The sequence below is a fragment of the Anas acuta genome, chromosome 15 (assembly GCF_963932015.1).
Source record: "Anas acuta chromosome 15, bAnaAcu1.1, whole genome shotgun sequence".
Classification (NCBI taxonomy): Eukaryota; Metazoa; Chordata; class Aves; order Anseriformes; family Anatidae; genus Anas; species Anas acuta.
Genome location: NC_088993.1, coordinates 9,390,096 through 9,417,152, shown reverse-complemented (window position 1 = coordinate 9,417,152; position 27,057 = coordinate 9,390,096). Strand labels below are relative to the sequence as shown.

Below are 27,057 nucleotides of genomic sequence, written 5' to 3'. Positions count from 1 at the left end.
TCCCGCAGCCTCCAGAGCATTTGTTGTTGTTGTTACTGCCAGTGTCACTGTGGCAGAGCCGCATGCTCCTGACAAAGCAAACGATCAAATCACAATCTGTTATTGTACCAGACTTCCAGCATTAATACGAAACAGCTTACTCTAACCTAATCCAACCTAAACCAATTTGATAGAGAAAAACCAGAGATACTTCAAAAGGACACGGCAACACAGAGGAGGCACCTCCCGCACCTGAGCCCCTTCCTCCTCAAGGTCAAGGCCTTACCGCAGAAGCAGGTGGGACAGCACTTCAAACAAGCTTGCCACCCTGTTTCTTCCCCTCGAGTTGCAAGTACAGAATGAAACAGAGCAACTGAAACGACAAATCCTTCTTCTGTGGTAGCCTCACAAGTCTGCACGTAGCTGCTGTCTTGAAATTGCATGTTCTGGCTCTGCCCTACAGAACACCTGAAACCAATATGAAAACAACGCCACATTGGCCAATTATGTCCACCTAAAAATTGACTTAATGCCCACCTGCAGCTGGGTGGAAGTTCCCCTTTATTAACTGGCTGCCAGCCACCTGTGCCCTCCACCTCAGTCAGCCACATGCTACTAAAGCAGAACAGCAGAAACAAACTGCGTCACGTCACTGCTGCTCACCCCGTGCCTGTCAGCCCCATCTTTCTGTAACTGCCACCCTCCAGAGGTAACTGTGCTTGGAAAACCCCGACATGGCTACAGCTTGAATGACACTTCACACAGCGTGCCCTCTGAGCAGGCCACCACAACCCAGCTGTGGCTGCCCATGTTCAGACCCAAGCACACGCTACAGGGTGCTACAATGCTCAGAGACACTTCACCAAAAACCTAAAGCAAGGAAGTCAGGTGTTGATCCTAGATCCCAGGCATTACAGCTTTTCTGAGTTACTGTGATACAGCAAAATTTTAGCTGGGACCTACCAAAAAAGTGCCAGGTGCCCTCTGGATGGTGCCAGAGACCTGAAATCTTCACTGAAGTTTCTGACAACCATGGCAGGTAAAGCCCCATAATAATAATTGGGTTCCACGCACGTACCCCCAAATCCCAATGCTCAGCTTCAGAGCAGTCTTTGCTTTAAATCCCATGACTTCCAAGCTTAGCATCATATTTCAACCGAGAACTACCCAGTTTTCTAGAGGAAAAAGGATACATACAATTTGCTTTTCATATACGATGTTGGTTCATCCTTGTCAATACACACAGTAGAGGTGCTCCCCATGGCACCTACGTAACCACCAACCCATCTCCTTCCAGAAGGCTGAGAAGTGAAACAAGCTCTGTTCTGTCAGAGGACATGGCACCACAACGAGCGGATATGAACCCTAGGCCTCATTATCAGCTAATGCAAATGATTTTCAGCGCCATACAAACCACGCAGATGATCTGAACAATTATTTATGCAAAGCTGCAGTGCTGCTGAGCGCACACTGAGGCTGATGTGCTGAGCTGGCTTCAGCCACGACAGGAATTTAAAACAGACATCAACCATCAGCAAAAGCCAGCGCCATGCAGCAGCCCCTCACGTTCACAGGAGCAGCAGACAGATTTATGCAGCACGCCGCGGCTGTATACAACGCTGCTCTCATTGCAGCACACATCTGTACAACAATAAAAAGCGCTCTTAAAGCACTGTAGCCTAGTACAATGACATATGTTAAATATAGCCACAAGTGAGCTGGGAGCAGAAATCCATGAATAACTGTATTGATTGCAGTAAAGAAAACCTGAGCATGTTTGGAGTGGAGACATTTCCTGATGAAATTCCTTCCATTTGGTAAAAACACAGACATTGTCTTACACCTTTCTACACAACAAAACAATAAAACAAAACGCCAGATGGTCCTGTTAGGGCTGAACCATGGATCTGCTCAAACCCCGTTTGCAGAGACAGAGAGAAACCTGTCCTTCCAGCACAGAGCAAGTCTGAGGCTCTGGAGTTCACCTGAATTCTGAGAAAGGACCAGGAGTTGAAAAATCTTGCACTTCACTCTATATGGAGTTTCTAGACAAAGTTTCTTAAGAGAGTTTTCTATGCCTTATTATTTTTAGGACATGACAAATCCCCCTGTATTGACCCAAGGCACCCATTATTATGGCTATTACTAGGCACAGTAACGGGGCTACATCACAACCAACGGGCTAAAATGAAAGATGAAAGCAGAGCTGGCAGGGGACAGTGAAGCAGTGCTCCTCTGGACCCCTGTCATTTGAAATCCTATGCTGAGTTTTCACACATTGACGTACGCCAGGTGCGCTGCTCACAGCGAAGCAGAGCTTTCTGGTGTCACCTGCAGCATTTACAGAGGCCTCGTGCACCTCGTGCCTGCCCTGCCTGCGAAACTGCTTCCAAGAGATGCTGGTTGGGACAGACCGGGGATGGTTCATTTCATTGCCTCTGAACACATACAGGCAGTTACTTTATGCAAGAAAGGCTAGTTTCAAAAATCCACTCTATTTGCCAACAACAGTTAGGAAACTTCCCCTCAAAAACGCTGTGCCTCGGGGAAGGGACACAGGCTTTTGGAAGCCAGCCTTCCCACAGCGACAGCAACCTGCCCGACCCATAAACGCCTCAACGCCCCTAAACCTGAGCCCAGTGCCGGTCCAGGCTCCCCCCAGGGAGGGGCTGAGGAGCGTGCCTGCAGTAATCTGCAGCCACCGGGCAAGGTAGAGAGAAAACGGGAACCAGCAGAGCCACGAGGCTGGTGCAGGAACCCGCAGCAGGAAACATGACTGCAGCCAGAGCGTGGCGTGTGCTGGAAGGATCCTCCCAACTCGGACATTTCAGGGTGAAGGAACTCGGACGTTCCCTTCAAGGGAATCTGTGCAACATTCCCAAACCCATCACACACTGCTTTCAGCCATATGTGAATCACAACAGCACAAGAAAATCATCCTTCGCTCCCCATGCAGGTGAAACCACAGCAATCCAGCACAGGCTCCCCTGCACCTGCCAAGGCTCCTGTTCTGGCCTTCACTCACGTGGAAGCGCTCGCCCTATGACCCAAGCAGCAGCACAGAGGGCTCCCAGGTAAGCCACCTTGCAGGTACTTCCAACCAACGCAGTCGGGAGTGGGAGTAGGAAACCCAAATTTGTGGCTCTGGGCCATCGCCTTACACACAAGCCTGTTGCAACTGAGAAATCAATGCTGGCACAGTGACAGCCCATAACTACTAATTACTCTAATGCAGGAACTGCTCACAGCATCCGAGTACACGTGCAGAGGAGCAGGAGCAACACATGGCCTGGTTACCTTGGACAAGCCAAACAAAACTGCCAAGATGCTCCATAAATGCAAAGACATGATGGCAACAGAGACCAAGCATGTGCTGCCCCCAAGCAAAGTTGGTTTACTTTTCCCCCATCCTAGAACACTTTGGTAGACAAATGCATTTTTTTGCAAGGTGCCTGCCCTTGGCAGGGTGGTGCAGGGGGATGCTGGTGGGTGATGGCACCACAAGGGGCCTGCACGCCTCCCCCACCAGCTTATAATGGGGCAGACTCGACAGTACCGGGGGCTTTTGGGGATGCTCCGAACAAGCCAGTATTTATCACTGATTTTACCAGGTGACTGTGGTGCTGCATTCACAGTCGCGCTCAGACAGCATTTTGCCTGTGCTGGTCAACCCACTGCAGTGGCAGCCCCAAGAGAAGACAACGCTGCACATCTCCATCCTGAGGCACGCATCTGACAGAGTCCTGACAAAAAGCCTACCAGAAGTTTTTCCTTGACAGAGTCCTCACCAGGCCTCTCGTCGTCCAGAGAACCAAACCAGGCATTTTTGTTTGGAAACGCTCCTTCCTTTCTCTCCTGCAGGTTCTGAAGTCACGCACACACTTAGTTATTCCATGCAAGCGTGTGACCCTTTGCACTTGGGTGTTGAAGGAAAGATTTATCCTTGATGTAAAATCAATCACATTAACAGGGTGACTTTCCAAACTCCTGCAGGTTCACTCCAGAGACAGCACTAATTCTTTTTGTAACTTTGAGAGAGTTGGACAAAGCATCCGCGTGGGGCTCTGTCTGAAGGCATTAATTGTTTGTGAGATCCTGATCTGAGAATTTTATGTAGCTACACTTAACAGAAAAACAATGCTTCCAACCATTTTTTTCTTGGAATTACTGTTCAAAACCACAGCTTTTCTTAGAGACTGTTGTTCTAGCAACCGATTCAGAGCTCCTAAACTTTTCCTCTTCCAAACTAAGACAACTTCAGGCAAATCAAAACTTACCAGATACTTAAGACAAAATGATAAACAGTAGAGGAAGAGTTTGACAAGCTAATGAATAATCAGAAAGCCAAAGGAAGAACATCTTAGCATGAAAATATCACACTGAAGTTCCTTTAGTTTCTCACAGTGTAACAGCCTTATGAGACAACTCCGTTTTTACTCTTTTACCATCACTGAAGCCCGAGGGCCAATGTAACCACCATCGCTATGCAGTGCAACACTACACGCTTTGTAACATCCCTGCGTGCTTCTGTACAGCAACACGTACCAGCCATGTCTGTACATCAGCCTGCTTGCAGCCAGGAAAGCCTAGGGGAATCAAAATTCCCAGTAAAGCTATGAAACTGTGTTGTAGAATTTTTCTATAAAACAGGATGCACTAGAGCTCTGAAGAGAATCTGATAGAAGTCTGCAGTGGTAAAACACACAAAGCACAACTTCAGGAGACAACAATGAAGTTTTCAGCAAGTCTTGTAGAAAGTTGCAAAAAAACCTTCAATAAAGAGAAAGCAGCTTGCCTCTGATGGTAGCTTCATAAACATCCTTGGACCAATTAGGTATGTTAAACTAGAAAAACAGGAGTTTGGGAGGCACATTTTACTGGACAATTTAGACACAGGGAAAAAAGCCAAAGAAAACCCTTTGTATTTGCAGAAAGCTCCAGCTTAGCAGTTCTTTTGTAACACACCTGAGTTTCCTCAAATTGAACAGAAACTTACGCACAAACCTGCCTTCGAACCTGAGGCACATCCACACTTGTGTTTTGGTTTGTTTACTTTGGTTTATTTATAACAGGACCCATCATTACCTGCAACACAAAAGCCCCTGACTGCCTCCACTGCAAGTGGGGCCTCCCTGTGCTGAGCAGAGAGAAGCAGCATTCCTGCTTCAAAGAAAACTAACAAGATCCACAGAGACAAAAGACTGACTGCAGAAAGCAGCAGAGGCACAGAGGCCAGCCGAGGCCACAAAAAAGGTCAAGACGAGTAAAACTTCGGACTCCTGTCCTGTATCCCCTGCAGAGTCAGGAGGTCTCCCAGCACAGTCTGCTTCTTCCTCCGTCTCCCAGCAACAAAACTAGCATCCTCCAAACTCAGGACACATGGGATAAGACACTGAGGAAAAACTACTTGCACTGTGCAGGACTACAGTCATCTACACGTAGTCTTCTTCACATGGATTAAGTGCATGGTTTGCTTCTCTGCAGAGAATCAGCAGGAAGGTCTCTCTGTGGGGAACTGCAGCGGGGTAAAAGGCACTGCAGCGGTGCTGGGACACTTTGCTCGAGGACCTGAACTGCAGCTCCTAACTTGAATTTGAAGTTACTGCTAGAGCACCAAAACTTAAGGTAAATATTATTGATACCTTATAAATTAAAAGATAATTCAGGCTATGAATTAATTTGAAATTATAAAACCACGGTCTTCACACAGTATTAATTCCTCCATCTTTGGCATATCTGTTCTACTTATCATGAAAACTCATCGATTCAGCACAGTCTTACCCTGAGATGCAACATTTTAAATGATTTAGAAACCCATAAAACACACTGCCAGCTGTAAGCTGGCAGCAAGAACTATTAAAGCAGTGAATATATAATGTGTCCACCGGTAGTTTCTGAAAAACTGCCAGACAGCAAAGATAAACTAACAAGGACAGCGCCTCAGTGGCTGTGTCACCTTGTATTCCTCCAAGTTTACTACAGGACCTAATTTGGGCTTACTCTGATGCACTCAGCCAACTGCAAGCACATCTTACTTTCTAAGATAAGGCTCTGCGGGGCAGCCTGGTATCTTATGACTTGCTATCACATTTGAACTTGCCGTTTTTTCAAGCAGGAAAGACAGCACCAGGCAACCAGAAAGGTACACAAACAGTGAGCCAGTGAACCTGGCCAGTGTGCACCAGTTCCTGTGTGGTTTTAACTGGCATCTCACCCCTGCATCCGAGGTGGTACTTCTGATCGGCTGTTACCTCAGATAAGCTTCTCAAGTTCTACCAAGCAGCACATATCCTGGACCACAGCATCTTCCAAGTACTCCTTAAAGAGGACACCTGAGCTCTCCTCCAGGATGACATCCCTGCCTGGTACTGAGAAGCAGCTCAAACAGAGGGAAATTGCCTCCTGAGATCTTTCAGCTTCCTGTAATAAAAGTGGGGAAAAAAGTGAGTAAGCCAAGAAAGGAAGACCTGTTCTTTCTTTTATGAAGGCTTTTTTAAATACAGATCTAAGTGATCTCAGAGATGCACAGAATTGCCAGCCTGTGTTACAAGAACAGCTCTTGAGGAAGAAAGGAACAGCTCCACTTCACTTCAAAGCAGAGGTTAGGGGAGGCTCTTGTTTGTTTTGAGTCCCTGTGTCAGAATATCTACCAATTTTTCAGGAGCATCATAAATAAAAGTACCAGGCTGGCTACGACAGAGGAAGCACCTGCTCAGAAGCCCAGCTGGTGCTGCACGTTCCACCTTCAGAGCCAGGCCACGAGGCTGCTGCTTCATGCAGCACCCGGCAGCACTCGCGGACAGCCAGGACCAGACCTTCATGGACAATTCACCTGGAGCAGGCTCACACACACGAAAACAGAGCAGTTATTTTGAGGACTAAGGTGCATACAACCCCTCTCTTGGTAAGGCCACTGAATTTACTTCATGGCTTTGGAGCTCAGAAAAACCTCAAAGTACATTTTGCAATAGTGGGAAAAAATGATGAATTACTCATCTTTCCTTAGAATCTTTCAGGCAGCTCCTACTCACAGCAGGACTCTGCTTCTCGCTGCCCAACTGCTGACCTGCTCTTGGGGTCTCCTGTCAGCGGCCCCACTGGAGCTGCTCATCACTACCCTGCACCCACATTCCTCGCCTCTTGATCATCTATTTCGCTGATAGCTTTGAGAAGATTAGCTGTTTGCTTTTCGCAGAAACTCAGCTGTTCATCTTCAAACTTCTGATGACATATACATGAACACAGGGGAAAAAAACACAAACTGGCAAGAGATGGGTAGGATCCCATTGACGACCCCAAGAGCGGAGGAGACTACAAAGAAGTAACAAAATATCACACTTCTATGCTGTTAAGAGGTCACCACCATTTCTTTTAGATAAAGGCCGGCTGCTTTCCAAATCTCTTATTGTGCCTTTCTGATCCAGCTATGTAGCACTTGTGCCCAGGATGTACTTTGTCACATTGCAAACATGAAACAAATATTCACTTGGCAACTTGTGTTACAGTCACCAGAAAAAAATCACTAAAAGAGAAAAAAAAAAAGCAGTAGACCATGTCTCATCTGGAGGAGTAGGAGAATTTAAGTACGGTTATTTAAAACACAAACAAAAGCAACACAAAGCAACTGAAGGCTTTGCACAGTTTTAACCTGAAATCAAATGTGACAAGAGCTTTTGGATGGGCTGCAAAAGACTAATAGCAATTTTGTTAAGAATCAAGAAGCCAGTCTGAGTAACAGCACGCAGCCCTGCTCTCTGAGCACCTGAGCTTTGCCTGAATACAAATCTTACCTTGTTATCCAAGTTCTTTTCCCTCGAGACTTGCCCTGGACTGATGCAGTGTCCTTGCTTTCCCCTGTGCTACAACACCCAGAGTCTCAGGCTGCTTCAGCAGGCAGGAAAGCCCTGCGGCACTTCTGCAGCAAGGGACAGGCCCTGGGGGGAGCTTTAACCCTTTGGCCTTCAGCTTCCAGGCTGCAATTCCTGTCCTCCCCATGGCTTCTGAACAGGCTGTGGGGAATGTGCATATATACACACATTCATATAGATGTACATATGTATGGGTGTACATTTGAGCCTGGCTGGTTTCTCTGTAAATGTGGCGCAGGGAAAGCCATTTCTGCTACGTCTATTTACCTAATGGCATATCTGGGACAAGTGCATTTCATAAGCAGGGAGGAAAAAAAAACAACTGCTTCCCACTGACAGAAGAACCCGAAACATTAGCTCGGGATGTCAGGATGCCATCATATAAATGTCACATCATGCCACGCTGCTTTAAAGAAGGGCAGAATGTGTAATGCCGCTTTGGCAATGTGAATCAAAGCTGAGTTTGATTTTCAATTTGAAATGTTCAAGGAAACATCAAGCTAAGCTTAGAAACAAATGTCAAATTGGTGGAAGGCTGCAGGTGACTAAAGGCAGCCAGTCACTACTGCCCAGTACTGAGTATTTCGGGTCTGACAGCTGTGCCAGCTGTTCCTAACCTGGAATATAAGAATTGGAGCAACTGTTTTGAGCCCTAAGGTGAAAACATAACCTGTCTGAAATAAGTGGGAATTCTGCCACCATTTTCAAAGAGCAGAGAATTCACATAGCACATTACATAACATTAGAAGTTTCGCTGTCCTTTGGTAATTCATCTCTAAGAGACATTGGGATGGCAGAAACTAGAAACATGAAGTAGTACCACGTCCTTGAGCCTAGCTAATAAACCATTAACATCAGGTAAAGCTCCTGCATGGCGATGTTGATGAATCCTACGCCAAGGACAGAATTTCTCCTGAAGCCCTGCATGCAGGCCTTGGACTCCTTCCCACCCCAGGCTCACAGCTACGGGCCTGGCAGGGCCAAAGACCCGCATGGCAGAGGCCTGGGGAGAGCACCCTGCAGTACCTGCACCCCCTGCAGTACCTGCACCACAAGAACTGCTGTGCACCCCAGAGCCTTCATTTAAGAGGCTTCAACACTGGAAAATTCACCACCTCCCAAAGAAACTGCTTCCACATTTAATTATTGTACAGTTAATAGTGTATACCCCCTACAATGGGGTATGTATCTCAAATACAGTTTGTAACTTCCCATTATGCAGCACTGTGTTACACCATGCTTGCCGGACACAAACCACAGTGCTCTTTGAGAAGACACATACCTATACAAAGCAGAAATTTCTGTGTTTTTTTTCCCCCCACTCTACTTACAAAACATAACAAACGTGCTATGCCCTGTTTCCACGGGCTCCTCTAACATCCATATAAATAACTATCAGCCTTTTCCTGGTGCTACTATTGAAAAGCAGCACAGAAAGATGCTTCTCATAAAGCAGCTGGTATCATAAAGAACATACACATAGCAAAGAAGTAATTTCCAAGGAAATGGGAAAACAAAAGTAAGTGTGTATTTTATCTTGCTACTTCAGAGAGTTCACTTGCACGTTTTACTGCCTCAGAAGCATGATCATCCCTTCCAATCTGGCTTTCTGATCGAGTAAAAGAATATAAACTCAGCAGCTATTTCCTAAAGCACATTATTTAAGACCCCAAGACTTGGGACGTAGCCACTTCAATACATTTTCCTCCAGCCACCACTATTATCAAATATAAATTTTCCAGCTGATTGAAAGAGATTTGCCCCCTCCATTATTCACATTTCCACTTCTGCTTACAGTGGCTTCAAGCAGACTTCCCAATGTACTTTCTACTTTAGGATAAAAATCCACCTTGGAGCAGAAAGCCGTGATGGATTCCTCTGCGCTATTTGCTCTGCTTTTATCCTGTCCCTTGGTTTGCTGAGGGCCTCTCAGTAAGTTCTGCACAGGCTCCACACCGACTGTCTGTAGAGATAAAAGTCAGCCGTGGCACAAAACTGCCATCAGCGCAAAATGGGATGCAAACCAGGAGTCAGCCATCACCAGTCAGCCAAAGCCAGCACAGGCGGCACTGCAGAGCAGCACGCGAGGCAACCCTGTGTTAGCACAACATACGCCACGAAGTCTCCCAGTCAAGTTTGTGTTGGTTCTTGTCATCTCTGACCCCTCCAGCTGCCACCCAAAGCAGAAAACTAGTGACACATCATGCAGAGATAGAAAAATGACATTTTCCTTAGATCTGGTGTAAAAACAAACAAAATCTCATGGATACCAACATACCGTAAGCACTACTGTTGAAAGGGCTCCTGAAGAACATGATTAAAAATAGCAACTTTGGCAAATGAGAAACACCAAACTCCTTCTCACTGTTCTTTATTTATATGAAGAATAAATGATCAAAATATTAATATTTTTAAACAAGTTGTGCACGTAGGAGTCAGTGGACAGGCCCAGAACTAATCCTCCCCTGCTGCCCACATGGTTGATTCCAAGCATGTCTGGGAGCCAAACCAAGCCAGCTCCGGGAGCAGGTCAGGCGAAGCCACAGGGCATCACCTTGCACGTGGGATCAAAATGCCCATGTGAGGACTCAATACCAAATGCACCTGGTCTCAAATTCACCCCTTCACTTATGTTGCCATTGTTTTCCCTTGTTGACAAGCTCGTATTTATATCGTGCAGCATCTAACCCGGCTGTGTGTTGACCAAAGGTGAAGTGTTTGCCAAGGTCTCTCACTGCACAACTGGAAGCTGCATGCCAGGAACACGCTGCCAGAGGCAATACACCAGGCACCAGCTACAAAGACACTCCGAGTATGCAAAGTGCACCATGCATACTTCTACAACCATTGGCTTTTTCTGCTATCAAAGCAGGTCTGTCTCTGCAAAGGGAACCAGACTGCGCTGCTCAAACCCTCAGCACAAGGAACTGCCCGGCTCAGAAACAGAAGGGAGAAGCAGAGATGTGCATCACTAAGGATAAAGGACTAAAGGGAGAGGAGAAAAATCTCATCTTTGGAAAGCAAGAATGTGCCAGTAAGCAAGGGATCACAGCTATGGAAATGAGAACAAGTTTCCATGGCTGAGGCAGAACCTGACCAGAAAGCTCATCCCAGCGCGAGCAGCGGGCTGTCGGCAAGCATCTCGGGTGGGATCGGGGTGGCCAAAGCTCCAGCCTCCAGCACCCCTGGTACCACCCCGCAGCGTGCTCAGCAGCCCCATACAACTGTTCACATGTGGGCCCCAGGGAGCAGCCGGGCCACAGCGCAGCGCCTGAACACGCAGCTGAGTGTTTCCATGTGTCACACGGAGCCACCAGTGAGCTCAGCCTGATGTGGGAATCAGGGAGGAAGTTTCTGCCAAAAGGGAGCTGGGGATGAGAGCAACAGGAGCTACCCAGAGGAGTCAGGAGTTAAGAGAGCAGTAAGAGAAGTCAGCAGCTCTGTGACAGGAGCATCCCACACACGTCACTTCCAACGATTCATGAGCTAGGTGACTGAAGTTGTCTTCCGACAGCAACTTATACCTCTAAAATCCCTGAAAATATTGCAGTCTAAAATAATTACTAAAACATAAGTCCTTGCACACACATGCAAAAAAAAGTGTCTTTTTTTTTTTTTAAAAAAAAAAAAACACAGTATCAAATCCTGCACTGACAGGAAGGGTGTAAGTGGTCAGATTTCTCAAGCTTGCCTTGAGCACCTGCTGTACCAGACAAACCACTCCCTCATCTCAAGGCTAGCTGTGAAAGCTGGTTAGGATCTGGGTATCATGGAAGCACCCTTTTCTCCCAGCACACAGCCACCACTATGCCTCAGATGCCCCCCCAAAACTGGGTATTGCTTCCACTCCCCTCTTCTCACCTGCACTGTCAAACTTGACTCTGTAAACCGAAAGATCTCAATCCTGCAGCAAATCACCCAAACAATGGTAACAGAAGAGGTGAACAGAGCAGACGAGGAGGCAGACTGACCACATTAGCAGCTCTGTCACTAAATACCAATTGTAATGAACTCATAGCTCCCGCTCTTTTGTCTGGACGCATGGAGAAATATTTTTACAAGACTGTTTTAGTTGCCATAGCCAGAGTTTCACTAGAATTAAACTACCTGCTCAGGGCCCCAGCTAGCCCCCATCTGGATTCTGTTTTCACTCACCACCGGCCAAGGCAGCAGCTCCCCAGGACGACAGGCAGATGCCCACCACCTGGCCCAGACCATCCCTCCATGACCTGGGCACAACCTCAACATCACATCACAGCACCCTAACCAATTCTATGCCTGGCAAGAAAGCAGCCCTTGTGTTAATTTAAACATATCCTGGTAATTCATTAAATGGTTAATAAATTGGGAACACTAAGTATTCTTCAGCAAGCCCGTCCAGCATAGCAGGAAGGTTTCTTGAGCAATGCCTGCATCGTTTGGTCAACTGCTTTCTGCATGCACAGAGCAGTCGGACTCGCAGCTGACTCATGCCTTTAGCAGGGGTCTTATGAACTGCATCACCAATGAGGAAACATCTGTGTTCGTTTTGTTTATTCAGCTAGCTTTAGAGCATTAGGGATAATAGAAAAGCTTCTTCTCAAGGACTTAGTGCCCACAATTCAGCAGCTGTAATGGCTAAAGGTTTTTGTTTTTCTTCCCTTCATACATACACAAAAGGACTACTTAAGGAGATTGGCAATCCTACAAGTAACATTAGGCTTGCAATATAAGAGGCGTGTTCAGAAGATATTGATATTTATGCTGATAAGTGCAAACCAAAGGACTTCATAAAAATCAGCATTAAATTCCTAAAATAAAAGCAGAAGAGCAAAGGCACACAAGCCTTCCCTAACAGCAAGCGAACGCTGGCTGGAAACAGTTCTTTCCACTGCTTACCTCCAGGCTGAACACAGGTTTTAGGCCACAGATTTGTGCAGCTCACAGAAAAAATATCCTGCTTACAGACATAGCAGCAAGATGATGGAGCGGGTTCCCTCCCACCAACAGCTCTGCAGCAGGAACAGCTGCCACAGCCCGTGTGTGCAGTCAGGGCCTGGACCTTCGGCAGCAGCCATCAGCATCTTATCTCCAATTTCTGCTGCTGCAGCACGGAAGGTGCTCACACAACCTACCTGTGTGGGACAAGGGCTGGCAATTGTTCTGTCAGCAGTCATTTTTATTTGCAAAGTGAAAAAAGAATAAATTGGGTTCTCCACCTCCATGAGAGCACCACACGAGCAGTGTCCTGCCCAGGCCGTTTGCAGCCCAGCCTGGGACACGCTGACTTTCTTCTGTAACCCGAGGGTTTGTTCGGCTTCTCACCCACACTGGCACGCTGTACGAGCTGATCAGCTACAGCACCATCCTTCAACATAAACGGTTGTGGTTTACCCTAACCTTGCCCACCACGTAGGAGTCATTTGGGTATCTCCTTAAGCAGGGATCAATACATTGAAATTAAACTCTAACACAGGTTAACTGGAAGACAAAGCAGGCATTTTAAACTGCTTCAGAAACCCTACCCACTGCCTCCAAAGTAGTCCACCAGCGAACAGTTACTGAAGTACGACTTAAAAGCTGCCTGAGAGCATTAGAGGTAAAGCATAATGCAGCACAGACAGATTTAACGTACTTTCCATCAAAATAACACTTCTGTGCACCAAGCACTGCTCAGAGAGCACTCCTCCTGCACGAGCATCTCCCCTAATTCAGCATGAGCTGAAATCACTCATGTAGCATGATTTAGAAAGAGACCCAGCAAGGCCAGCAGAATACTAGAGGCCTTCAAGAATCCTGAATTACAAGTTTCAGCACTCCTAAAAAATAGTAAAAACAGAAAACAATTGTTAAGGAATTCCACTGCAGCCAGCAGGAACAGGCAGGGACTCCCAGCCATCCCTTCCCAGCCAGGTCTCTTTTGTGGCGGTCAGCCTCTGCTCAGAACACAGCAGGTAAGGAATGGAAAACTGAAAGAATTTGGTATGTTATTTGGATTTTCAGTTACTGCCTAACACAGTCACTTCAGATTGGTTTTAGGCTTTTACAGAACCAGTATTTATAAAACTCACATAAAGAAGAGTTTCTACCAAATACATTTTTTTTTTTTAGTGTTCCAGAACACTTTAGGACAACAGAAAAACCTTTGTTTTAAAATGCATTTGAGTCCAACAACTTAAATGAACATACAAAAACTACATAAAAACCCTACCATGATGACATTCATATGACTATTCTTTCATCATTTCACATCACTCTGCCCTCCAGCTCCTAGCAGAGCCAGTGGCTCTGCAGAACCACAGCTTACTCTCAGTGCACTGTATCACTCAACCTCTTACAGACCTCTGTCTTCAACCTACAGCAAACATACATATGCTGAAAAAGCTGAAATTCATTTGGTATAGGTGTCCCAAAATGAGTCCTGTCCAACCACCTCTCACACATCATGCTTACACAGGGTAACAACCGAGGTCTGAACCAACACTGAACAGCAAAGTGAAGATTTACAGAAGCACCTGGCTATCAGAAGAGCCCAAACTTGCTCCAAGAGTTGACCTGTCAAGTCCTAGGCTCATTTAAACTGGTTACTGCAAAGCAAAATATTGCCAAGCGATAGTTGATCTGGAAAATCCCAACCAATCACCTAAATGGACAACTCTTGCTTGTCTTTGTTGGCACCAAGACTCCCAAATACTTGACCACACTGGAGTGCAGGTACACAGGCATGCAAGTCGCTGCTGATGTAAGAGCGGCAGTGTCAAGCCCTCAGTACATTTTACCCCAGTAAATGCAGAAAAAACCTTAACCACCACCTTACTAAGGAGATTTTTCAAACCACTGCAGCATCTCCCCCAGCCCAGCCATAGCACCAGGTGCAAACATTTGGGGACACACCAAGGCTGCAGGGGTGGCCCTGGCAGCAAACAGGAAGCAGCCGCACTGGGCAACTAAGCCAGGACAGTGACAGCTCAAAGGCAGCAGGCAAGGCAAGTTAAAACACACAAAGTCATTCAATGGAGAAACATCCTTCCATAAAGGAGCTACTGTTTACCAAGCAGCTAACTGAGACCTGCAGTACTTCATTTCCAATTACGTTAACCTGCTTCCTAAGCAACGATGTGATCAACACAGCCCACGCTGAGCTACCAAGGTCAGTGCTCTAACTCCCAACACCTTCACACTGAGCCTTGAGCCACCTCTGCCACCACTGAGAAAAGCCCCAGAAATAAGAGAGAAATGCTGAGGCAGGAGGAAGTAAGTACCCATGATGATGGCAAGATTACAACATAAAAGTTTGCTGCTAAGCAAAACAAACACTACCTTGCTCCCTGGCTGCAGGTGGCTTCAACCACCAAACAAAGTTTGTTTCGGTGCCAGGGTTCAGATCCGAGTCTGCTTAGGTCTTGTAACTCAACTGGAAACAGAACCCAGAAGTTAGATTAAATCCAGGACACCACAAAATTCGAGGGCTTCCTTCCACTTATCCAAGTCCTACACTCCACAAACTGAAAGTGACCACAGCACTCACTACAAACTCGGTGACAACTGAAGAGCAACCAAAGTCTCTACAGGTTGAGATGGCCAGGCTGTCCGAACACACAGCCCTCCAAGAGCCCTTCGACCTGCAAGACTTCACTTCCTCCCCAGTTACACTCATTCATGAGCAAGGCCTTGATACAAGAATCGCTTCAAGAATTCACCTCCAAGCTTACATCCTCAACTAAAAAGTGAAAATCCCCTAAAGGGCTTCAACTACAAAAATAAATATCCTAGTGATAACTTTTGGACAGCCTCAGATAGCTGCTCGTTCCGACAGATCAGCGATGGTACTAAAATGGCCCAGGAAGAACTGCTTTACCTGCTCGACACAAACTCACTGCTGCTACAATTAGCAGGCTTACCTTAGCCTGAAGCAACGAATACACATCAGAGGGGTAAAGTCTAAGGCTAGATTTTTACATAACTGTGTCAAACTTGTTTAAACTCCTGTGAAATATTTTTTGCTTGAATATTTGTCCATATAAGGACAAAGCTCGCAATTTCACATAAAATACATCTGGGTAAAATTCTGACGCGTAGAACATGTGCAAAAGCCCATGGATCCCACAGCAAGTCCAGATCCAAAGTCCTGGGCTATGGAAACCTGTATGGGAGCCTTTCCCTGTATCAATTACCCCACAAAAGGATGGCTCATTATGAAATGGACTTCCAGAAAATTCCTGTGCTCTGAAAGCATGATAAATTAGTTTAAAAATTGGATAAACCTAAACACATGCTCCCAGAGGTCCCACAGAGCTTTATAGCTGTTACTTTCTGAACACAGAAGCTTGTCTTACAACCTAAAACCAGAGCTCTCCTTCTGCTCATTACATCAGACACGTGGCCAAAGCCCCAGTGAGGGGAGCAAATCCCAGCACTTGCACGCTCCAGGTTCCCGCTGCAGCTCCACACAAGAGCACCAGTCAAGGAGCAATGCTGTTTGCTTTCCTTAAGTGTCTAGGGATGAGAAAATCAACTTCAAAAGAAACAAAACAGAAAAATATCATATTTTATATCTGGGGGGCAGGACATCTCTGCCTACAGTCTGGAAAATGAGCAGATTTGAGACTGTCTTTTTCTAATAAATAGTCGTTAATCACTTGCAGCCACTCGGCACAGGAGGTCAGGCGGTGGCAGCCTGGCTGGTGTAAGCGTTTAACAGGGAATCGGATTAGAGAGGCTCGGGGCAGCACCATCACAGCCCCAGCACTACCTGCTAACAGATCCTTCCCTCCGGTCACGACACTACCAGGGCCTGACCCGGGCATTTTGGAGCACGAAGCCCTGCTCTCGCTATGAAGACTCCACAAACCAGGCGGTGCTAACACAAGCTGATCACGGCACTGTACGGCAGCAATGCTGTAAGGCACCAACACCTCAACTGCTCTGAGGAGCTGGGTCAGAGAACGAGGCTGAGACCGGCAGCGCCCCACCAACACGCACCGTGCAGGAGCCGAAGGGGCAGGATTTGAGCTATTCTCAGAGCATTTCACAACCCTGCTCCCCTCTCCCTCCACTCAGCAGCTCCGCCTGAGAGCCAGCTACGGTTATAATTACCGTCATAATTATTATTTTAATAAGAACCAGTGACTTATCAAAATACTACGCTGAAGGCTCGCATGTCTCTTCCTGTAGGAGTGCCAAGAAGGAGCAGCCAGTTCGCTGCTGATGTACCGCTCCGTGTACGCCTGGAGCCGACAGCACCTCAAAGTTTCTATTTATGCAGCTGAGTGACTAAACTCAATCCAAGCGAATGCCAAAACGTAAGCAATTTAAGGCACAGGCGCTGCGCAGTGTTATTGCTCTGCTGGTACACACACTAACAGCTTTGTTTACTACACTGACTCCTCTTCAGCTTGTTTGCTTGGCTTTTACACATAATCGGCCACGCTGCTGAACTGAGGTGCCTTGAGGTAGCCACCTGAAACCCTGTTTGTGTACTTAACAGCTGTGTCGGGCACCCATGGAAAGTTATGTGTGTGTAAGCAAGCCCGGAGGCATCCAAGTCAATGCAATTAGGGGCCTACGTGCACATTTACCTCCACCTTCCCAGATCCGGACCTCTGCAGGCACCAGGTGGCTATTTTTCATGCCAGCAGCAGATACCCTCAGTACATCCTAGCTTGCTGACCGCTTCTTTTCTCTTCACGTGCCTGTTCAAGATGACCCAGATGCAGCTCCCCAGTAACACGCCACCTCCACACAGCAGCTCAATTTAAACTTTCAGTTAAATGCAAATTTAAATAATTAGCAGATGGCCATTTAGCTAGTTACAGCTCCAGGTACTCTGCCAGGCTGAGGAAAAAGATTCCTCGATTAACACGGTAACCAACAGCCCAGCAGCCACAGGGCTCTGCATTGAGCAGTCATCCTGGCACCTTCTGCAGCAGGACACAAGACAAAAGCAGCATGCTTGCACCCACGACACGAGCTTGCTCATTTCTCACAAGAAGAGAGCTTGCCATGGAAATGTCAATTTTTCAGGTTTGTCTGTTCATTTCTCAAGTAAGGGTCAATGAGCTGGATGTAATTTCAGGGAACTCACTTCCCTGTAGTCAATACAGTCACGACCTTCATTGCTTTTTCTTGAAGAAAACCACCGTGTTTTAACTGAGCCGTACATCCTCCTCAATCAAGGAATGCAATTATAAAGAACAAAGCTACCTACAAACAGGCTGAGTTAAGAACAAAACCAGAGACCATTCAGAAATTCAGAGAGCATGAAATCCAAGACTCAGCATTACGAAAAGTCAGTGAATACCATCAACTGTGAGAAAAATACTCAGACTGCATCAACCCAACTGAACCAAAACGTACAGCTGAAGGACAAGCAGAGGCTGCAGTATGAAGTAAGAGTGCCCATGACTCATCCAACCAAATCCAAGTTAAATTGAACTTTGCAGTCTCATTCAGCTTTGTAGAATTGTTTTAAATAAACATTCCGCTTACTAATACCCTCTAATAATATAACTGAACAGCACTGCAGGCAGCAGTGTGAAAACAAAATATGTGGGAAGCATTCAAGATCTGACCTCAGAGTCAGCCACGCTCTAGTATGAAGAGCTTTTTTTAGCTTTTTTTTAAATACTAAACTGATACTAATTTATTGTGAAGTTTAATTTCATTGCCACAAAAAAAAAGGCAATTACAGGCACACTATAAATAGCTGGTCCCTTGGAGAAATCCTCTAATCATCTCTAAAAATAAGGAGTCAGGTGCTTTAAGTGTCCTGTGCTGACCCTTTTGGTACCTCACACTCAAGAATTAACTCAACAAGGTTGCACCACATACAAATTAAGGCAACATCACTTGTTGCTCAATTCTTACATCCACCAGGTTACAGAGCCTTCTCTCTTCACTTCTGGACCACACTGAAGCTTCTGAAAGCATCCAGCCCTCTGTCTAATGCAAAGCTGGGGAGTAACGCCACAGCAGTCAGAGGGCAATGACAATCTTGTGCTTCAAAGCCTGGAAATCTGCTTTACCTGCCTGGCCACAGCTGGGCAGCCGATGCATAATTCTAATCTCTGGCTGACTTTGTTCTCCGTTTCATCCCCCCAGATCAGTCCTCTGACTCCTCCTGCCCTTATGCTGCCTAATGCCAATCAGAGAGGAAGCAAGTGGAAATCACTGAGTCAGGGCTCATGAAGCCCCGTGCTGAGCAGGTAGGTGATGGCAGGACTTCAGAAGTGACACCCAGGACTCGTTTTAAGCGTTATTGGTTGTACTTACTAGTCAGCTTGTAAGCTCCTCCAGGCAGGGACCTTTCCTCACATGCGTCTGTAAAGCTTCTAGTGCCCAGATGGTGCCATACAAATGAATAATAATTATATTTCCATGTAGACCATTATTGTGCCTAATGTAAATTACTTTCACTGATCCAAGAGGAAATCATTTTCTCATTTTGAAATGAAAAGAGAGAGTAAAAATAATGATTACTTGTTTGACGCTATTATTACAATGATAATTACATTTGTGGGTCCAGAATCCTCAGCTGGTGCGCTGACTTCAGCGGAGCCATGCCAACACACGGCAGCTGACGAGCTGGTCCCATTCTTTGCTGAACATCTTGGACTATTTCATGAGGACCGATTACTTCAAACCCACGACACTTCCGTGAAAAATGGGAAGTTAAACATGTGTTGCAGACTGGGGAGCAGAAGCAGCAGATCTGGTATGGGAAGGGATGGCCTCCTGCATGGCACGGCAGCACTCTCAGCAGAACTGCCGCGGTCTCCCTGGCTCATTCACAGAGATTATGGTCTCCAGAGAGCTGAATTGCCTTCTGGAGGCACTCATCTCTCTCCATTCATTTAGCAGCCTGGTGTTTGTGAGCTTCAGCCCAAGCCTAAGTGCTCAAAATGGGACAGCTGTGATCTCTGGCACCAAACACGGAAGGGACAAACTCAGAGCTTGCCAGTGCTCAGCTTCTCTGGGGGAAAAAAAAACAACGCACAATTACCAGACCAAAGAGGACTAAGCCCGGACACCCAAGAACCAGAAACCCCCAAACTCGAGGCTGCTTTTGCTAAGGGGCTCAGAAGGCTTTGCTACAGAGGTTACTGAGAGGAGGCTGCACCAGGGCTCAGAGGCAGAGCCCTCCTGGCCAACACGGGCTCTGCAGCACAGCCTCAGCGGCACACAGCTGGTGAGAACAACAGCACTGGGCTTCCAACTCTAAACACCACACTCAAACACTTTGAAGTGCTACACCTATTGTGTGCTGCACTAATTCAAGCCCAAACCTGGCACCGTGGCAGTTTAAATAGTGAGTTTTACACCTGAAATGCATTTCACGCACATTATTTACAAGGAGGCTGGAGCAGGGAAGAATGAAACTCAGCACACAAGCAGTGGCTTTCTCATTGGTACCTACACCAGCTAGCACGCCAGCACCCTGCTCTGCTCCTGCACCTGCCAGAATGAGACACCCATCAGCCTAGATCAGAAGAAAAAATGCAGTGTTTGATCCCACACAGAGTCAGTGGAAAAGCTCTTGTTGAATCCATGCAAGTGCCAGACCTAATCTTAACACCGTAAAGTAAAATCAGGAAGTATTTGATTAAAATTAATCCTTGACGTTATATAACTTGACTATTCTTGCAAATTAAGCTGATTTCTTGCTTTCATTGTACTCCTGTCTCTTCATCAAGCACTAATAAGATGCTGTAGCACATATCATGGACTTTCAATACAGAAGGGAAAAATATTTTGAAAAATAATTCTCAAGACAGTTGAGAGATGTGGCAGATAATGAGAGCCTTTTATACTAAAGAGTAACCATTTTGCAATACCTGACAGTAAGTAAATGGAATTTGTATGTCTCCTGTACAACAGCTGGTCTTCTCTTGCTTAAAAAAAAGAGAATGAATATGCCTCTACCTCAAAGAGAACATCTGCAAAAACCCATCATACAGTAAGGAATTAAAGGAAAAAAGCAACAAAACACACACCAGTGGCCTGAAAAAGACTTCAGATGGCATAACCAATTAACACAGATCCACTTCACATAATACCTTCCCACATCCCCAAAGAAAAGATGCTTAATGAGGTAACTGCTGCAGGAGTCCATCAATCTAATTTGGTTCTAACACTCTTCTTAAATAATGCAAATATTAGTTCTCTGCTACCGAAAAGATTTGTTGCATTAAAATGTGCCTTGTTAAGTGCCAAGACTTTGTAAAAATCATTATGCGGCTTCCAGCTCCAGATGTATCCTTCCCCCCACTTCCCATTACAAAATAATTAGCTGTCTCCATTCTCCTTTTCCATTGTTATTAAAGTCGGAGTGCCGGGTGATGAAGCTCCTGGTAACAAGCAAAACTGTCCTTAATGGCCAAGTCAGCACGACAGACCCATTCTCTAGAACATGCATCACGTTCAGCCCCCTGGTAGCTCGATGCCATGAATTTTAGTCACCCAAAGGTGCCTCAGCTCAGCCATTCCACTGACACCCACAGGTGTGCTGCAACCAGCAAGGACCTGGGCTCCAGAGCCTGATGCACACCAGACCAAAGGCTCACACAGAAGTCATTAGCTGGCATTAAGCTTCCCTGCGCCTTTTAGGTCTGGACACTTCCAAACCCTTCCCATTTGTTGCATTCAGAGCTGAAATGAGCGAGGCTGCACGTCTGCATCAACAGGGGAAGAGGTTCAGGTAGGTGCCACCTGGCTGTGACGTATCGTATGGAACCTACTCACTGATGTCAGCAAACACGCTAAGTTAGGGGTGAAATCACTTCTTTTTCCTTCCGCAAAGTCTCTTTCATTCTCTGGAGCTTAACAAGTCACTTAATGCTTATGTGCAACTCCACACGAGACCTCGCAGCAAGGCTCCAGTCCTGAGGCTGTGCAGGACTGCACCCGAGCACCTGCTTGAGCCCATTCACCTGACCGAGCCACAGAGCAGCAATACAGCCAGCCTAATGCTCCACAGCCCCAGCAGAGCCACCACCACGTTTCCCCCTGCAGAAAAGAAAACGAGAGGGAGAGGCACCAGATCCTCAGCACTGCCCTCCACAGCTCAGCTTTGGTTGGAGTTGGAGCAGGTAACCCTCGCTGTCCCCAGGCACGCTTTCTCTTCGCATTTCCCACTCCTGAATATTTCCAGCTATCAGTAGTTACATTTGGTGCCCTAGACTGCTCCACGCTGAGAGAAACATGCCATTTCTCTAAAGGGAATACCCAACATTTCAGGCTACAGCAAGGCTTCGATCCTACACCAGCAGGCACCAGCTGTAATTCACGGGGCTGACAAAGCAGCGACGCGCTGCCGCTCAGCTTGGCGGTGAGCAGGAGCAGCAGGAACCCAGCGGTGCCACGGGGCCCAGGCACCATGGAGCAGGTACGTGGCCCCAGCCGCCGCCTCCACCGAAGGATCCTAGGGCAGAGGCCGCAGCTGGGCGAGCAAGCACAGCCCCACACACACGGCTGCCTTGCGGCACGAGCCAAGGCTCCGGCAGATGCTCTGCTGTCACCTCCCTCTCGTCACCAGCAGCCCCGGAGCAGGGATTTGCATTCCTCCTCCTTTCCTTCAGGCTCCCAGCGCAGAGCTCCCACTGACAAGACTCTCCCACCACCCCTAACAGGCTGCACGAAAAGATCCTGAGACCGAGCAGCATGCGTAGAGTATTTTCACAGAATGCTGTTGTTTAATTCTTGCTTGTAATGCTTGAGCTCTGCAGAACAAATAAAGCTTGTGCAAAGGGTGCCTAATAGCTGTAAAAATCACACACGGCTGCAAGCACCCACTGAAGTCACTGCTACTGATACAATTCATGCTTCTTTACAGATATCTATAACTTGGGTTAATTAAACGCGAACAACCGCAGGAAACTGCTTATGACTAATGAAAGCTCCAGATGCAGCTGGCCAGGGGATCCAGCACAGTAAATGTTTTCAGTTGCAAAAGAGCTCAATTTGAAATGTTTCTTCCTGCCAACGTGACAACTCATATTCAATAAGGCACAGGTACAGCGGCAATTTGTTTGTTTTCCCAACAGTACAATGTTATTCTATTTTTCAAATGAAATGGCTTATTACAGGCATCTGACAGCATTTAATAAAAATCTGAATGCTTCTTAAACACTTGGTTCAAAGAGTGATGTTTCTTTTCCCACAGACACAAATGACCAAATCCTTGCACTACTTATGTCTGACTCAGTAACATGTACCACAATTTTAGTCCTGTATGTAGGTCAGAGACAAAAATAAATGAAAAAAACACATAACCTCACATGGCAACTTTCAGACATGGGCTTAAGAAGAGCTCTCTCCCACAAAGTTTGGGAGATCTGGTTTGCGTAGCTTTATTTAGCATAAAGGCTCCTGTAGAAGCAGCTAGCCAGGCTCCTCCAGGGTACAGGCTTTCCTTAGACTGAGAACAGTGACCAAACAGTAGGTCTCAGACAAACACTTAGCAGCCTATTCAGAAAATACTCCCCAAAGATATTTTAAAACACACCACTCCGTTACCAGACAAAAGAAACATTAAAATTAATATTCTTTTTTTGGTTGAAATGCAAGAGAGAAATCTGAAAACACTTGGAGAGGCTCTTAGGCATGCTTAACCCAACGACATCTGGATACAAAGGCAATACTGTGCTCGCCCCAGCCAGCTCCTCCAAGTGTTGCAAAACAATTTGCTATACACGAACTATGGGAACCTTAGGTTGAAAAGGATAGCAACTTTGCTTGGGCATTACATTAAATTAAATTTTAATGTGGAAACAAAGCAGCAGGAAGAAGGAAAAAAAAATCTTCTTTCACACTGATTCTGTATCATGTAATTCCATTAAACAGAGATTTTCCTCGTGAAATGAGTCTGAAATCAGAATTGGGCCTGCCTCTGAGACAGACAGCATATGCAGGGTTAGACCAATGCTGTCTGCGTGTCAGGAGTACCTGGGAGCTGAACCTTCAGTGAGCCACCTGGCCGTTTGTGCAGAAATTGCCTCACACCGTAACTGATCACTAGGTGTTTAAGCGTGGGCTTTTAGGTACTGATCAAGTAGTTTAAGGGCAGCAGCTGCTTCCCAGCAGGTTAGGCAAAGCCACAAGTGCCATAAGGTCATCCTGAAGACACGTTGCCCAATCACCTGGACAAAGGGCTCACCCTGGGCACGGTTCTTTACAGCAACGCCAGCTGTGGGACACCCGGTGTCTCCCTGCGAGGGGAAAGCTGGTACAGCCGGTGTGCGTTTTAAGACACGTTTTCTACTAGGAGCCCCAGTGCTCCATCTTTAGGTCTTTGCTCGAATCTGTGTGCACCAAGCAGTGATTCACAGCTGCCAGCATCCAACCGGTCGCATCCTCCGGCCGCGGCACGGAAAGCATTAGCCGACGCGCTCAGCTCCGAGCGCAGCGCCCAGCCCAGCGCACCGGGCGCAAACCAGCCACAGGGCCAGGGCGTTTGTAGGACAGCTGCAAGCAGTGCACGTCCTGATGTGTCACGGAGCCCATGGAAGAGGAGGATTTCCTAAAGAGCCCCGAGTTGTCAGGTGCTGGGCTGCAGACGAGCAGCCAGCGCCGGTACTAAACCCCCGCCACAGCCCGGCCTTCATTAACCCACACGGAGAGACCCAGAAGGAAAAATGCTCAAGGAGAATGAAAGGAAGATGAACAAATGAAAGGCTACCCAGAAAAGACAGATACCAGTGCTGGAGGAAAATCGTGCAGTTTGAATAGTTTGCTCACGATCACAGTAAGCACCAACATAAGGTGATGCACAGAGACAAAATCTGAATTCAGGGAGCCAGGGTCTTAAATTTCCCATCTCGAACACACACGAGGCCCTGCACACACAGTGCAGGTACGTGCTGCCTTTCTGAGAAGTTGCCCTGTGTGCTGGGGACAGAGCCCATGAGCTCGGATGCGGCTCCCAGCACCTTGCCCTGGTCATTCCAGGGACAAAGCCATCACTGACCCCAGCCCCTGCTTTCTCTCTCAAGATGTAAAAAGATGAAAACGTGTGCATACTTTAAGGGACAACACCAAACTTACTTAACCTGAGCCTCCCTGTGAAAGAGCTGCAAGGGAAGCAAAGGCAGCTTCTCCCGAGCGAAGGGCAGGCACCAAGGCGTGTGCTGGGCTTCACGCCGGCCGCGCTCAGCACCACTCGGCTCCTTCCACCCGGCCGGAGCCGGGGACCACCGGGGGAGGCGGGCAGGCCCCCTGCGTGCCCAGGCCCCGAGGATTTCAGCAACAACCCGGGGAGTTCGCACGAGCGCGAAACGAGACGCGCTGAGGAGCGAGGGCAGCGCCTGCAGCATCCCCCGAGCTCTCCCATCGCTGAACCGCGCCGGAGCCGAGCCCGGGAGCTCCGGGGGGCGACGAAGCCGCGGGGGGGAGACCCGGAGGAGCCGAGCCGCGAGGGCGAGGGGCTGCGAGGGGCTCCGCGGGGGGCACAGCCGCTGCCCGGCGGCGAGGCCGGGACTCGGCGGCACCTGCGGGGCGGGCGGCGACCCCCGGCACGGAGCCCCCTCAGCACGGAGCGCCCCGGGCCACCCTGCCCGCACCTACCATGGCCTTGCCGTGCAGGGCGCCGGCTCCGCGGCGCTGCGGGTGCTCCCGGTTCTCGCCGCCGGCGGCACCGCCGCGGTCTCTTTTCTCTCGGCCGGCCCCTCCGCGCTGCTGCTCCTCGCCGGCGTCGAGGGAGGTGAAATTCCAGACGAGGAGGGTCTGCAGCAGCAGCACGGTGAGCGCCGCCACCAGCGCCGAGCGGGAGCGCCGCGCCAGCCGCCGGGCGCACGGAGCCGCCACCATCTTCGCCGCCGCCGCGCTGCCGAGAGCCGCCGCATCCGCCGCGGCGCCGAGTTTTCAGCCGGGCAGCGCCACACGTCAGCAGCGGGAGGAGGAGGAAGGAGGAGGAAGGGGGAGGAAGGCGGAGGTGTGCGCCGCGGGAGGCGGCGGGGAGAGGGGAGAGAAAGGCGGGGGGGGGGGGAGCCGGGGCGGCCCGCGGCCGGGGCGAGCCCCGGAGCGGGGGTGGAGGAGGGAGAGGAAGGAGGGCGGCGGGAGGCTGCGGTGGGGAGGAGGAGGAGCGGCCGCGAGGGGCGGGGGGCTGCCGGCGGGCGAGCCCCGGCCCTGCCTGAGGGGAAGGGGCCGGGGAGGAGCGGGGCGGGGCGGGCGGGCGGGCGGGCGGCTGCCATCTTCTGAGGGACGGCGGCGGGGCGGCACCTGGCGGGCGGCGACGCCCGAGCGGGACGGGGCCGGGGCCGGGGCTTCTGCCCCCCCGGCACGGCACTGCCCCGCTGGATTTGGGTCTTTCCAACCCAGCAAGGGTGGTCCCCGTAATTTCGCTTCCCTTCCGTGAAGCGGAGGGGTCGGTGAGAAGGGCGAGGTGCGACCCCCTCAGCCCGGCCGTGTCGGTAAGGGACTGCTCGCTGGCACAAGACCTGCTCTGAAGGGATTCCTGCTGCTCCCTTCTCCTCCCGCACGGGTATTGGCTTCTAATCGGAGAGATCTCATTATCTGATGATGGCAGTGAAGCACGGACTTTTCTAATCTGCCCGCACAGTGCCTCCTTCTGTAAGCCCCGTTCTGCTTTACACACCAAATCCAAAGGTGAAAAATAGTATCTTCTGATAAAGACAATTGCTTTTTTTTTTTTTCTTCCCCTAAATGGTAGAAAAGTAAATTTTGCGCAGACCATAAGGAGTTTACTCACATTGGAAGTACTTCAGTTTCTAATCTGAAGATTCATGAGACAAGTATTAAGATTCAGAGGCATCCTGTATTAAGGGAATATTCCTCACAATCCAGTGAGGCTACAGATAGCTTCCCAGGCTGCGTCTTTTGTCACAGTGTTACAGAAGAGGATGAAGCATGTGGCAGGTTAGAAGCAAGAAGCATTGCTCCAGCACTTGGCTTTGCACAGTTGTGCACAGTTGGACAAAGACTTACCAATGTTACAATTACTTTCTAAGAGATTGTTAAGTCTCATTATCAGACAGTTGTATGACATTTAAGAATAAATAATCTATTGTTCTTAACATGTGGTTTTTGAGTCTCCAATGGGAAATGGCATCTTTAAAAAGACTGGCAAGGTATTGCTCTGTGCCTGGCAGTTCTGGGCCCTGTGGTCCTGCACCTGCCATTGGCACTGCTGGGTACTTACTCACTTTGTGGTGCTCTGTCCTGGTGTGAAACCCTCGATGCCAGTGCTGTAACTCCTCATTCACAGAGCAGCAAGTTC

General features: G+C 48.2%; 1 protein-coding gene and 1 long non-coding RNA gene across 3 annotated transcripts in view; one reads left to right on the top strand and one right to left on the bottom strand.

The window, feature by feature from the left end:
• XYLT1 (xylosyltransferase 1) overlaps positions 1-25,825 on the bottom strand; it is a 190,333-nt gene extending 164,508 nt beyond the window's left edge. The window contains exon 1 of one of the 2 annotated variants that reach the window (XM_068699923.1): positions 25,386-25,825. In XM_068699923.1, the coding sequence (XP_068556024.1) occupies positions 25,386-25,628 (243 nt within the window). In that variant the 5' untranslated portion in view covers positions 25,629-25,825. The remainder of the gene's footprint in view (positions 1-25,385) is intronic. The other variant, XM_068699922.1, reaches the window with a different exon arrangement.
• Positions 25,826-26,010: 185 nt separating this feature from the next.
• LOC137865131 (uncharacterized) lies at positions 26,011-26,854 on the top strand. The gene is made up of 2 exons (XR_011101764.1): positions 26,011-26,390; positions 26,491-26,854. It is a non-coding gene; the product is annotated as an uncharacterized lncRNA (long non-coding RNA).
• The last annotated feature ends 203 nt before the right edge of the window (positions 26,855-27,057 follow it).